This window comes from Camelus ferus, chromosome 35 (genome assembly GCF_009834535.1).
Source record: "Camelus ferus isolate YT-003-E chromosome 35, BCGSAC_Cfer_1.0, whole genome shotgun sequence".
NCBI lineage: Eukaryota > Metazoa > Chordata > Mammalia > Artiodactyla > Camelidae > Camelus > Camelus ferus.
This window is the reverse complement of record NC_045730.1, coordinates 11,728,843-11,744,067: the sequence shown is the minus strand read 5'-3', so window position 1 is coordinate 11,744,067 and position 15,225 is coordinate 11,728,843. Positions and strand designations below refer to the sequence as shown.

At 41.7% G+C, this 15,225-nt stretch overlaps 2 protein-coding genes across 2 annotated transcripts in view; one reads left to right on the top strand and one right to left on the bottom strand.

Moving 5' to 3' along the window:
- Positions 1–386: 386 nt before the first annotated feature.
- LOC102519101 (RAC-gamma serine/threonine-protein kinase-like) overlaps positions 387–15,225 on the bottom strand; it is a 169,793-nt gene continuing 154,954 nt past the window's right edge. The window contains exon 2 of the mRNA XM_032474161.1: positions 387–542. The gene's annotated coding sequence lies outside the window, so the exon portion shown is untranslated. The remainder of the gene's footprint in view (positions 543–15,225) is intronic.
- LOC102519489 (keratin, type I cytoskeletal 18) lies at positions 8,697–15,031 on the top strand. The gene is given in 3 exon segments (XM_032473571.1): positions 8,697–8,784; positions 13,686–14,230; positions 14,232–15,031. Coding segments are annotated over 3 exon segments (1,362 nt in total). The 3' UTR covers positions 14,961–15,031.

The window sequence follows — 15,225 nt, the reverse complement described above, 5'->3', positions numbered from 1 at the left end:
AGGTCCACGGATTGCTTGCCAAACGTTCATAACCTTTGAACACTCTTATTCTTTAGTCATTATGGTGGCTTCAAGCCAGAGTCTGAACACAAAGACAGGCATATAAGTAAATGTGAAACAGCCTGAAAAGTAACACCTATGTGGATGACACTGCCTGCAAGCTCAAAGAAAGAGTGGCTAAAAAAACCAAAAAATAGAAGAGATGCATTTCAGAATGAATTCACATTGGAGGAAGAGTTCTTGGTTCAACTCAGATATTTTGCTCCACTGGGCTCAGGGAGGAATTAACAGAAGCCAAGTTTTATAGAAAGGACTTTAGCTCATAACTCGTTCACAGTCAAGATGATCAATGCTCACTTTATGATTTAATAGCAAGATAGACCTACCCAGAAAGAAAATGCAGAAGCAAGAGTCCTCCACAGAGAAGCAGTGCAGTCTTCTTGGGCGATACCCAGGGGCTCTGGATTGGGGCTCCAGCTCTGTCTCCAGGACACGCAGTGCTCAGGGCAACCAGGACAAATTTAGGGCCACAGTCTCTCCATCTGAAAAATACAAATAATAATGTCATGGTTTCCACCAAGTAACTGCTGAGTAATTAAAGATTCATGTTGATTAAAAAAACATAGGATGAACAGAGTACATTACATGTGTGATGCACTAGCACAGAATGCCTTGTAATCCCATACACACCTTTGGACAAGATGCCCACAGTTAGAGGTTCTAACTTCCAGTTTCCACAAAGCGTTAGTTAGACACTACCAAGGAACATACACACATCAAACTAGATCAGCCATGAAAATAAGAGCAGCCTTACATAGCAGTATGCAGAAAGAAACCAGGGGAGGCCAACTGAGAATCAGAGAGGCTGAATGAAAGGCTGAGCCACCTCTGACTTGTCCCTCTGCTCCCACTGTCGGAGGGACGGGCAGCTGTGATTGCTGCATCATTTGAAGAGCCTGGTGCACAGAGATGCCTGGATCCCACCCCCATGCCAAGTGGGAGATAACTGTGGGGTTGAGGACTGGAAGCGGGAGGCTGGGCCACCAAAGTACATGAGTGGCCCAACATAAAGATACTGAAATCATGAATGAGATCAATAGGCACCCCGCAGGCAGAGGAAGATTCCAGGACCATTGAGGAGCCCCAGAAAATAGAATTTGACTTTGCCATCTTCCCCTAGAGTCAGCAGATTTCTCTGCTGCCGGATGCTCTGGTGTTTAGTTGATGTCAGTGAGCTGAGTGCACACAGAATAGTACAATCCTTTAGAACAACATTTCCCCAAGTGGAAATTTGTTCACATCAATCTTTATCTATATATATTTTTATTGAAGTATAGTTGATTTACAATGTGGTGTTAGTTTCTGGTGTACAGCATAGTGATTCAGTTATACACACATATACATCCTTTTTCATTATAGATCATTTTAAGCTATTGAATATAGTTCCCTGTGCTATACAGTAGGACCTTGCTCTTCATCTGTTTTATATATAGTAGTGTATATCAGCTAATCCCGAACTCCTAATTTATCCTTCACCCGACTTTCTCCTTTGGTAACCATAAGTTTGTTTTCTATGTCTGTGAGTCTGTTTCTGTTTTGTAAATAAATTCATTTGTGTCTTTTTTTTAGATTCCACATGTAAGCGATATCATATGATATTTGTCTTTGACTTGCTTCACTTGGTATGATCATCTCTAGATTCATTCACATTGCTGCAAATGGCATTATTTCATTCTTTTTTATGGCTGAGTAGTATTCCATTGTCTATATATACTACATCTTCTTTATCCAGTCATCTGTCAATGGACATTTAGGTTGCTTTCATGTCTTGGCTATGGAAATAGTACTGCTATGTACATTGGGGTACATGTATCTTTTCAAATTAAGAGTTTTCTCCAGATATATGCCCAGGAATGGGATGACTGGATCATAGATAGTCACTCTATTTTTAGTTTTTTTAAGGAACCTCCAGTGCTGTTTTCCTTAGTGGCTGCAACAATTACATTCCCACCAACAGTGTAGGAGGGTTCCCTTCTCTCCACACCCTCTCCAACTCAATGCTTCCTAATATCAGAGACACACACTGCTATGTGGAAAGAAAACCATGGATGAAACTATGAAAAAGTCATTGAACACAATTAAAATGTGTCACAACACATTATTGAGTGTTGATCCGAAAAAACCATGTTATTAAAACTTGAGCTACACCACAGTTAAAATGTATCACAAACATATTATTCAGTTTTGACCCTGGTTATTAAACTTTTAAAATATTGGCTATGTCCATACAAGTTAGGTTATTTCTTGTGCAGAGTCCAGTTAGTTATAAATGCTATTACAATGGACGAGAGACCCCTAACTCTGCGAACCTATATCCATGCGTTCTAATGCTGATTCTACTACTAATTCATGGTGACATTTTATGCACAGTCTTACTTACTCTAGGTTCTTTCTTTGATTAATGCTTGTGACATTTCTTCCACTCCCCATGCTAATTTCCACTGGCCACTTAGGTGACAAAAATTATGAAATGCTGAAAACTGAAAATCACTGTCACTTTAATAAGTCACCCCACTAAGCTCATTAGTATTACTTTAAATCCCACCAACAACTCTTTGATAAAGGAAGACTTAATTCCCCATTACTGACAAAGGAAGAGAGTCTCTAGATTAAAAATGATGTTCCTGGGGGGTGGGTACAGTTCAGTGGCATCATGTGTACCTAGCATGCACGAGGTCCTGGGTTCAATCCTCAGTACCTCTACTAAAAAACAAAATAAAATACACAATTAAAAAAAAAGATAAACAAATTAAAAAAAACCTAACTACCCCCCAAATAAAATAAAAAATGAATTAAAAATTAAAAAAAAATGATATTCCTAGTGAGTAGAAGACCCAGGACTTTCTTTTAAAAACAGTTTTTATTAATTTATAATCTTTATAATGTTGTGTCAAATTCCAGTGAAGAGCACAATTTTTCAGTTATACATGAACATATATATATATTAATTGTCACTTTTTTTCTCTGTGAGCTACCATAGATCTTGTATATATTTCCCTGTGCTATACAGTATCATCTTCTTTATCTATTCTACAATTTTAAAATCCCATCTATCCCTTCCCACCCTCCACCCCCTTGGCAACCATAAGTTTGTATTCTATGTCTATGAGTCTATTTCTGTTTTGTATTTATGCTTTGTTTTTTTGTTTTTTGTTTTTTTAGATTCCACATATGAGTGATCTCATATGGTATTTTTCTTTGTCTTTCTGGCTTACTTCACTTAGAATGACATTCTCCAGGATAATTCATGTTGCTGCAAATGACATTATGTTGTCAGTTTTTATGGCTGAGTAGTATTCCACTGTATAAATATACCACATCTTCTTTATCCAGTCATCCGTTGATGGACATTTAGGCTGTTTCCATGTCTTGGCTATTGTAAGTAGTGCTGCTATGAACATTGGGGTGCAGGTGTCATCCTGAAGTAGGGTTCCTTCTGGATATGAGCCCAGGAGCAGGATTCCTGGGTCATACGAAGACCCAGGATTTAAACCCAGGTCAATCTGACTTCAAAGTCTGAGATCCTTCCATTTTTATAAACCACTGACCAGGCCAACAAGTGATTATTTTACTAAATAAAACATTTTCAACATAGTGATTTGATTGATTTAAAATTTTTATCAATACTAAATTTATTAATTTTAAAGTTCATTAATAATAAAGATAAAAACTAGCTCATGTTGAGTGCCCAGCACCGCTCCCCACACATTGGGTCACATAATCCCCATGACCACACTGCGAGCGAGGAATCATGGGCCTCATTTCACAGATGAGCCCCTGAGGCTGACAGAAGTTAAATACGTTGTCCAAAATCACATGGTAAGTGACAAAGCCTGACCTCAAACCCAGATCAGCCTAACTCCATAGCACATTCTCTCACTGGTTACTCTCTTTCTGTATTTGTGATCGTATGCAACAATGTGCAAATCAGTTTACTGTTTGGAACATAAAATCCCAAGCTGTTTCCACCACCTCCACCTTTTCCTTGACAGCCACCCCATTGTGGCCTCTGCATGACATCATGGCAGCTTCCCAGCTGCCCCTATTAGCAAGGTTGACAGCCCTACCTTCTAGCAGGATACGTCCAAGTCCATCCATCTCTGAAACATTTTTATTCATCTTTTCTGCTCCTCTTCCCAGAAATCTCTACCCCAGTGGCTGCCTCTCACTCTTTTCTCTTCCCTTCCTACTTACAGTACCACATGTGAGACAAAAGGAGGGTCATCTGAGAAAGCACACAAACTGTGTGGGAACAGAGAAGATATTGCAGCAGGGCAGGAAAATACATCGTGAATTATGTTTGGTCACTGTGAAATGTTGGGAAGTAATAATGACAATGATCCGTTGCTTGGATATCTTTGTAGAAAAGTTGTCTAGGGTCAAATCTGGTAAATTCAGACTCACTGGGGCAGGTAATTAAAAAGCATATTATAATATATTTTTAAATAGATACAGTTTTATTAACGTTACACAAACAGGGTAACTACTAAAAATGCCCATCAAAATCCTTAATGGATTTTGTTACAAACCAATGAATAAGAACATTTGCAATCATTTGGTTGTTAAAAAATAAACATACTTGGTATTACCTGAAAATCTCGTCTTTGAATAAAATACAAAGTCCCCTGAAATATTTTGAATACTGCTAGCCAATTTGTGAGATTATGAAAGCGAGAGCTTGCTTAGTAAATATTAACTTCAAACCAGCTGAACTCCAAATTATTTCAAAATGTAGAGACTTTGAGATAAGAGGAATGGGAAACTACTGGGTCTGAATGAATGAAGTGTTACTGTCTGACTACTGCAAATTATTCTTAGGAGCAGAGTTACGGAAAACATCCTAAGATTCAGAGTAACATTTCAATCATCAGAGGGTTCTCTTGTGCCAGTACAATCTGTGTGGGAAAAACAATTCTTTTGTGACAGAATTTCTCCCTTTGGTCCACTGGCTACCGGTTTAATTTTCTCATTTGAGAACTCCAAACTGGTTGGCCAACTAGACAGAATAACAGAATAAAAGAATGTGACATGAGATTTCTCCTAAATGTGAAGTAGTGGATGGTATTCAGAGTTAAGGAAATACTATTTGAAGAGCATAAAGGTCAGGGGGTCTTGTTAATTTAGTTCCTATTAAAGACAGCATTTAAACTCTTTGCCGGCTATTGATGGTTTCATGTGAAACAAGGGTGATATCTGAAGCTGCAGAAATGACATGACCCCGAAAAGCATGCATGTTGTATTCCTCAGTGCCTGATGGCAACTGTATAAAGGCATATTCTTTTCTGAGATGGATTTTTAAAAAGTATACAATGCTAGAAATTATTACAATGTATTAATCATGCTTAGAACAGTGTTATGAGCTCTACAGTAATCTTTATAAATCAGCAGAGGGCATATGGAATTTTTATTAACCAGAGTCTTCTAATATATTTTCCCTGTAAAATGAATGTTGAGGAGGGCAGTGGGGGTTGCTGTCCAAAATCCAAGGCCCCTTTCCATTCTTGGGAAATTCTCTCCACTGTACAGACATGTTGAGAGAATCTGTCCCTTCATCCTCCAATCTAAGGAAGCTGGAAGAGTCCAATATTTTCCTCTCCTTTCCCCTCATCACTTTTCAGCCATCCTGGCAGCCAGAGCCCAGGGAGGTGACCTCAGCTCCTCTCTAAACCCCAAGGGAATGTCTTAAAGACAACAGGAGGGTTAGACATAGTGGTGGTGGCCAGGGATGGCAATGACCTTGCCCTGGACACACTGCTCCTGCTCCTTCATTGTCAGAGCCCAGCTGGCTCTGCCCATGGTTCAAGCCTGGCCTCAGCAGCTCAAAATCTGTGTAAGAACCCTCAGCCTCCTAGTCCAGGTTAGCTTCTTGAAATTTCTTGCAATTAGGAACTCTCCCCAGAGCAAACACACAGCCTTCATCTTGTTCTTCTGAATCCTCCTGTTCAAATCACCCAACAGATTGAACAAAACAAACACCACCAAACACATAAAACAATGCCATCTAATTTATTTATATTTTCATTTTTAAGATACAATGCAGAGTTCTCTTATCAACTGTTTAATATTAGTAGCCAGAATAAAAGTTTTAAAAAATTGGAAAAATTATATATGGCTGTTTTAGTGACAGAACTATTCTCAGAAATGTGACCATGAAAGTATTCCAAGGTAAGAGATACAATTTTGCGTATTCGAATACATAGCTAAACATATTGTCTGTTCTACTGTAACTCAGTCAATGCCTCCTTTTTCTCTTGGGAATATTTCCAGAGTGAAAATAAAGAACCCTAATCAAAAAATGAATCTGGAACTTGCACTGAAGTCTGGATTGTATTTAAGTCAGTAATCTTTCTCTATTAGACTCATGCCTGTGTTTTTGCTCATAAAAGGCCCTCTGCTTATGATAGCTCTTTTTTCCATCCAGAGTCATGGTGACCTTTTATAAGAGTCCAGATCCCTAACCAATTCTCCCCTTTTATTCAAAATTAAATTCAAAACACAGTGTCATGGAAACCCAACTGGCCTTTCAACTGTATCAAATACAGTTGAAAGACTGAAAAGCATGAGACAGCACCTTAAGATTTATCCAAAGACACGACCTCCCTTGGCTGTTGGCCAGCACTTTGCCTTAAAAATGGGGAATCACTCCAGATATAGACAGAGCATGGTTACCTCCCTCATAGTCAAATTGGCACAGGGAGATAGAGTGATGTAGAAGAGGGAAATGAGGTCCTAGAAAAAGGTTCCCTGGGGGTAAAATGCATGGCCACTGATGCCTGAAGCTATGGATGGAGATCAGATCATCTCTTGAGGCTCTTCTCTGTATTGAGGTTTGATTTTATCGTATTAACATGTTAGAAATAAAGGTATTTCAGAATAGGGCTGGACCGCGAAGGACATAATAGTCAGAAAGTAGATCCCAAAAGAGAGCAGCAGCAGAGAGAGAATTTCTATTTGAAGACTTTGGGAAGATTAAGTCCTTTTTTTTTTTTTTTTTAATTTAAATACAAATGAACTGATGTTTGAAGGCAAAAGAGAAAGAGCCAAATGTAGGATAAAATTGAAAATAGTTGAGGGAAAATTCCTGGCGTTTGGTATAGGTAGGATCCCCAGCACTGGCAGAGAGATTGGTTTTAGAAAAGAAAATGAAAGCATCTCCCCATTTTCCTCCTGGACTCAGAGAACCATGCACAAAAGCAGTCAATTTCCCCAAAGGGCAGTCACTCAGGGATGGACATGGCTTCCCCCTCCCTCCATCCTCCGGCATTCCCTGTATCTCCCATGCCAGCAATTTTGCACCGGGAGGGAGAGAGAAGCAAGAAAGAGAAACAGGACCCCCAGAAACAGGTACTTTGGAGGAACTACATGGCCACTGATGCCTGATGCCTTTAATTCCTTTATGAATGGAATGCCCCCCAAAAACTGTCAGTCGAGTGCCTGAGCTTGTTAAGTCTGTTTATTTGAAATTAGATATAAGGTATTTGTTTGACTTCTAAGGAATAAAATGAATTGTCATGGTAGAGAAGATTTCATGTAGGAAATATTACCCCGAAGCCTTCCAGCTTGAGCCCCTCCCTTCATAACTACCTACCACAAATTATTTTTGTAATAAAAATGAGCTCCCAGAACAAACTAATTACATGGGAGAGCAACTTACAGTTTACTGCAGTCTTCACAATATAATTTTTTCTCATCCAATATGAGTTAGCCTAAGTAATTAGAAAAAATGATTAGCAAAGTTCTTTACTGAATATGGATCCAAGTCATTAAAAAAAAAAGGAAAAAAAAAAACCCAAAGCATTTCTTTTGAAAATGGCTTTAAACCTATATTTTCTTCCCAGCAATAATCTATTTTCTTTTCAACAATAGTTTTTGGGGGACACGTGGTAACTTCTCCCGAAATAATACCAAGTTCTTTGTTCCTTTCATGAGGGAACTTTCTCTAAGTTGGTAGAAAGTCTTGAAATGTGGCTGTTTCTTTTCAAGAAAACACTGAAAGAATGAACTGCTGAAATTCCAGTACAAATCATCTGTAGGTGAGACTTGGGAATCACTTCTACATTTGAAAAAGATTAGACGACCAAACTATGCTGTTTTTCAATTCTCAAGTAACGCTGGGCTTCTGAGAAATAACAGTAAGTTTTGAAGGCATTTGCATTTCCTCTCATACCTTTACTTTTTAAAATATTTTGGATGCTTAGGGATAAACAAGAATAAAATCCATCTGACTGAAATTACATTTTCCCCTCTGAGTGGCTTAGATTTAGTTGGAAATTCCACAGTATAAGTTTAAATTAGCCTCTCTCTCTCTTTTTTTTTTTTTTTTTTTTGCATTCTTGGCACTCAGGCTTGCAGAAAATTTTGACTGCTAAAAATACCTCCAAAGAACAACAAAGATGAAAGTTAAAATTCATTTTTTGAATGTACTAAATTTTAATTTTATGCCTACATTGAGATAAAATTTATTAGTATTACTTCCTGATATTTCAGGATGATTTTATTACTTAGATCTTCACAGAAAATGCAGCTTCTAAGCACTTTGGTGTGGCCATTAGCATTGCCTAGTGAACCAGCTGATTTCCCCCCATCTTTCCTTCAACAAACATTTATCGTGTGGCTACTTTCTGTCAAGTACCGTAATGGCTGTTGGGTACACAGTAAAAAAGAAAATCGCCTGGTTCCAGGTTTTCTGCTCTCTGCCTAGTGAGGAGAAACCCATTGCAAGAAGTACTGGTCCAATCCTCTCCTTCTCTCATAGAGAAACTGTCTCCTTTATACATAATAATGCCACCTTGTCCCTGCGTTCCCAAACTCCACACCATCCCCATCACTCTGAAGCACCTGAAGCAGTCCAAGCACAGCTGCAATAACTTGGCTTTCACAGTCCTTGCTTCCTGAAGGATGTAAAGATAAAATGCTTCCTAAATGTCTTCGAAATGATTATACGTCTGCTTCACATAAAGGCAAGAAGAGCTCGGTAACATTGGAGCATCTGGACATAGTCAGAGGTTAGAGGTGGGCAAAAGAGGAAGCAAAGGGCTTCCTTCTCTAGAAACAAGACACATGACCTTTGTAAGGGGTTCACATCAGCACTGCAATGACACTTGAATTTGCAAAGTGTATTTCCATCGTTTGTGACATTAATCACAGCCTCCCAGTGAGATGGGCTATTCTATTACTTCCATTTTACTCCAGAGAAATAAGAAACAAGAGGTTAAATGACTTTCCCAAAGTCAGTAACAGACTGGGGACCAGGATTCAGAGTTTATAAATCCCTATCCTGTGCTGAGCGCACTCAACCACATGCATAACCTTGCCAGAAACTTGGGGCTCAATTTTGCTGTTTCTAACTAACTAAAATTAAGATACATAAGGCAAGAAGGCAGCACCTAGTTCATAACACAGTGATATTATTTTATTGCTGTTTCAGCGGAAAAACTCAGTGTTCTTCCAAACTTCTCAAATGATTTTATGAGACAGTCCAGAGATTACCGTCTCCACTTGTGCTCTGTTCCCGAGTGTCATATATTTGCAAGATGTCCTAAGAAAATACTAAATACTACTGAGAAAAGAATGAACACTTTAGGAAAAGGGGAAAATGCTCTGTTAATAATGGGGAAGCCGTTTATCCCTATTTGGCTGTAATGGAATTGACAAAGTAGAAACTTCACTTGAGGAGTATGACCCCAAAATCTGAGATTATGAACATGTCATGGTTCCAGAAATTACTCTACTGTTTCTTCTTTCATGTTCCAAATTGACCAGTTATTTCCTAAAAGCTAACAGAGTGCCAGGGAGCTGGCTCTTCTGTTATTCTGTCTGATCCCCAGGGAGACTGTAAGCTTTCCGAGGGTAGGAGCCATGCCGTTTCCAGGGCAATGCTGGACACATGGCCAGAGCTGAACAAAAAAATTCATCTGAATGAAAATTCGTCTGAATGTATGTATATGTATGACTGAAATGTTATGCTGTACACCAGAAACTGACACAACATAGTAAACTAACTGTTGTACTTCAATTATAAAAAAAAAAAGGGAATAATTCATCTGAGTGTGAATCCGTCTGCTGCCCTTGTAGACTTTAAAATTGTCATAACATGGATTGGAGGCAAAGCTTTACAAGACACAAAAAGCCTTTTTTTTTATTACAAGTTAGGGCAGAGCCATTCCATAATGCATTCTTATTCAAATCTACATTCTTATTTCGGACAGGGAATACAGTGAAAAATGACCATTTCAATGAGAAAATGAACAGCACCATAGTCCCAGTAAAACTTAATCTGGTATGGGTTTTAAGAGGAACATCCAATGTACTCTTAATGATACTGTTGGATTTACTAAACACTGCTACAGCTTTAAAGTTTAAAAGCCCTCTGAGGGCTTTCAAGAAGCTTCTGTACAGGACAGAAAGGGTTGTGTGGTTTGGATTTAACTTTTTGGTCAAGACCTAAACTATGAGTCATGGACACAGCTTCACATTGCCCCCTGGCGGTGACATGCTCAACGACGCTCAGAAACTTCCTCAATGTCGGTTTGTAAAACCTGGCAAGGTCTTTGGCTTCCATGACAACACCTTCAAGAAAGGCTTCTGAGTTTAAACTTCTGAAAATTTAGTCTTAGACCCCTCTTCTATTTTCACATATCCCGTCTGTTTCATTTCTCCAAAGCTTGCCATGGGTAGCAGGGAGGAAAGCAAACTCCTCATGAGGGGGATTTAGGATTTCAGTGAACCCAGTCACCCCAATAGCCCATGTTGCAAGATGGTGTGGAACTGTCCTAGGTCCTAAAATCAGCACAAAGTGCCTATCATCAGCCGTCCCAGATCCCCCATTACCCAAACTCCCACAAACCTGCACGTCCAACCCAGGTGTGATACGGCAGCTAAAGGACCACTGAGGTCATGTTTGGCTTCAGCAGTCGTGAACTTGTGGGTTAGAAACCATGTGAGGGTTTCTCCAGCCAGGCTGGGGCAGGAATACAACACAGCCATTACCAGGGGAGCCCAAAGAGAGCTGGCTCTGTCACTCTCATCTCTCCCTTTTCCTTGAGGGATCCCCAGATCTACTTATGAGCTGAAGCAGAATGTCCCTGTCCACCAGGGAGAAGCAGGAGGGCTTTTAACCTCAAAACCATTACTTTGTTCTCCAGAAAGCCTAGGAGCTGGGCTGAGAGCCAGGAGGACTCAGAAGACCTGCCCCCACCCAGTGTCTCTTTAGAAAAGCCTGCCTATACACAGCCAAACTCCTGACTCTGAGATGTTTGATATGGCTGGACAGCTACCTGTTCACTAGAGCGTCACACAGAGGTCCCAAAGGTACTGACTGCTTCCAGCTGGGACTAGAGCTGGTCAAACTGTCCAGCACAAGAAAGGACAGACAGCCATAGAGGGGGCCCTGAGGCCTTCTATTCAGTCAACTTATGCAGGTGGTGATGAAAATAAAGACTCCATGGGGAGAAGTGACTGCAAGTGTCCTAAATGACACGTTTGTACAAAGAAGAGTGAAGTGAAGCTGGCTGTGACATCACTGATTCTGTTGTCCTGCAGTGTTGATTCAGTTGATCTGGCTGGTTAAGTGGGTCTGTCCTCCTGTCCTCCCCCTCAGCCCTCCCCACCCCTCCATATGTGTCCCTTCTGGAGTTGCAAGCTCAGTGGAGTCGGACAAGCTGTGTGACCCTGCCACAACCCCCACATAGGCTCTTCTGATCCATTTGTAGGAATCAAGGGACACTGAGCTTGGGACCGCATGACAGTTCATACCCTGACATCAAAGTCTCCTTCCAGACCACTGTCTGGGACATCCCAGTAAGAGGGTCTTCAAGAAAAAGTGATGGAACTTGATTCCCATGACTTGTTATCTGCCAAACAAATACATCTCATGGGGACCATCCATCCTTTATCCTGGTGGATCCTCACCCTCACATCTGGCCATGTACTTATTCCAGTGATTTCCTCTCCCTACATCAGCCCTCATCACATTCCGGTTTCTCTCAGGTCTCATTTTGAACTTTAAGAGGTCACTCTCGGGTTGGCAGGGTGTTTCAGCTCCTTTTGGTTCAGTTACACAAAATACTGATATATTTATTGGAAATTCAAGCCCTGTCACTTTGATTTCTCTACTCCTTTGTCAGATCCATTGCCTTTTTAGTTTCTCCATGTTGGAAGCTTTTGCTTTTTGAATGCCCTTCTGAACACATATTTGCCAAAACAATTTCCACAATGAAAGAGCTATAAAGACTTATAAACCCACACAGGGAGCACAATCCAAAGTGCTCCAGCTCGTTTCAATGTGGAGGTTTAGAGGGGATTCTTTTATATTACTGCTGAGTCAGAAAAGTCATTTTCCCCGAGGAGTGGCTCATGAAATGATGGGTTTTTGGGAAATCAGGCAACTTGGCTTCGTGTCATTATTTTAATGGATGGCAAAGCAATTTATTTTCTCTACTTTCCACCATGAAGAGGTTAAATATCCACAGAGGCCATTTAAGAGGTTAATAATTCAGAGGCTAATAGTGAGTAAGACTGTTGTATTTAATGAAATAAATATAAAGTGTTTCAGCCTGGTATTCAAGTCCCTGCAAAACGTATCTACCGAACTATTCCTCACCATGAACCCCTGCTCCCCCCACAGAGCATTTTCCTTTTTGGCCCTGATCTATATGGTGTTTATTACCAACTTAAAGTGTTTTACACATGCTGTTCCTTCCCTAGAATGCAGTTCCCCATCTCCTTCCCCATCTAGGACGTATGCACGTTTCCTGGTCCAGCTCAAATCCAGGGCAGAAGTCACTCCCTTTGCTGAACCACAGCTCTGACTCCTCACACACACTCAGGCAAGCGATCTGTCACTTCCCGTCTGTGCCCATCTATTTCTTTCCTAATTAGATTGCAAGCTCCTTGTGCTTTTACAATCCCATTAAGCACTGGACCCAGGGCTATGTCTGTCTGGGTTGCTGAGTAACTAGATGATGGGCTATGAAGAAGATAGCAGAGAAACCAGTGTAAACAGGACAGTGGGAAGGTAGTTTTCAGCACAGAGCTGACCTGTGGGTGATGCTAAACACTGTCCAGGTAGCCTCAGCGCTTTAAGATCTGACTCTTCCTCCCCCCACCACCATGGGCTAGGTTTGCAAAGCACAGCTTTGAGCAGAAATCAGGAAGACACCCAAGCAGTTTGATGACCTGATCAACTTAGCACAACTTGAAAATTCTGGTCCTAAACCTAACTGGAGCTGAGAGAAGGGCTCCTGTTTTTCACTTTCCCCTTTTCATGTCCAGATGTCTCCTGATTCTGCAGGGGGTGGCTTCTCAGTTTTACTTTCGTTTTACATCGTGTTCCTGCAACTTCCTCATTTATAAAGTGAGGGATCATTAAATTGCTTCCCAAGATTCTTTCTACCTCCAGAATCCTATGCCTTTATAACCTACTTCATTTCTCTTCAGCCCTTCTCTCCTCTCTGACTTACACCTTATCCATCAGTTTATTGCCCACGATACCCAGTGCTACCAGGTGAAGAAGTCATTTTATCTTCATCAGGGCCTCTTGTAAAAATGATGTTGAGCAGCAATTTAAAAATAATTAAGACGGCCCAGCACCCGAGTCCTGGCCTCTTGCTTTCGTCGCGGAACAGACACCGTGAGCTTCAGCACCCAGTCCAGCCTCTCCACCTGCCGGTCCACCGGCTCCGTGCAGTCGCGCTACGTGCCGCGACCACTCAGCAGCGTGGCCAGCGTCTATGCAGACGCCGGGGGCTCGGGATCTCGGATCTCCGTGTCCCGCTCCACCAGCGTTCGGGGCGGCTGGGGTTCCGGGAACCTGGGCACGCGGATGATCTGGTGTATAGTGGGCATGGGGGGCATCCAGGGCGAGGAGACCATGCAAAACCTGAACAACCGCCTGGCCTCCTACCTGGAGAAGGTGAGGAGCCTGGAGGCTGACAATCGGAGACTGGACAGCAAAATTCGGGAACACCTGGAGAAGAAGGGACCCCAGGTCCGAGACTGGGGGCATTACTTGAAGACCACTGAGGACGTGAGGGCTCAGATCTTTGCAAATTCTGTGGACAACGCCCGCATCATTCTACAGATTGACAATGACTGTCTCGCTGCTGATGACTTCAGAGTCAAGTATGAGACAGAGCTGGCCATGCGCCAGTCTGTGGAGAGTGACATCCACTGGGCTCCGCAAAGTCATTGATGACACCAATGTCACTCACCTACAGCTGGAGACAGAAATCGAGGCTCTCAAAGAGGAGCTGCTCTTTATGAAGAAGAATCACGAGGAGGAAGTAAAGGGTCTAGAAAACCAGACTGCCGACTCTGGGTTGACCGTGGAGTTGGATGCCCCCAAGTCTGAGGACCTGAGCAAGATCATGGCAGACATCCAGGCTCAGTATGATGAGCTTGCTCGGAAGAACCAAGAGGAGATGGACAAGTACTGGTCCCAGCAGGTTGAGGAGAGCACCACAGTGGTCACCTCGCAGACCACTGAGATAGGAGCTGCCGAGACAGCCCTCACAGAGCTGAGACGGAACGTACAGTCCCTGGAGATCGACCTGGACTCCATGAGAAACCTGAAGGCCAACTTGGAGAACAGCCTGAGGGAGGTGGAGGCCTGCTACGCCATGCAGATGGAGCAGCTTAATGGGGTTCTGCTGCACCTGGAGTCAGAGCTGGCCCAGACCCGGGCAGAGGGGCAATGCCAGAACCAGGAGTACGAGGCCCTGGTGAACATCAAGGTCAAGCTGGAGGCTGAGATCAACACCTACCGCTGCCTGCTGGAAGATGGGGAGGACTTCAATCTTAGTGATGCCATGGATAGCAACAACTCCAGGCAAACCATCCAGAAGACCACCACCCTCAGGCTTGTGGATGGCACCTCAGACACCAAAGTTCTGAGGCATTAAGAAGGCGGAATTGATGCCCTTTGGGGAGTGAGAGGCCAATAAAAGTTCAGATGTTATTGCATAAAAAAAAATAAAATAATTAAAACACAATTCCTTAATTTTCATTTGATCATGGCTCTGTTGTTCTTCTTATAGGAATTTAGTTTTTATAAAGCTAGTGACACTTTAAGCAGATATCCCTCCCCTGGGGGAAAAAAACACAGGAAAAAATAAAGCCTGTGCTTTTCTTAAATATATTTTAGATAATGTCTTTTTTTTTCAGCAC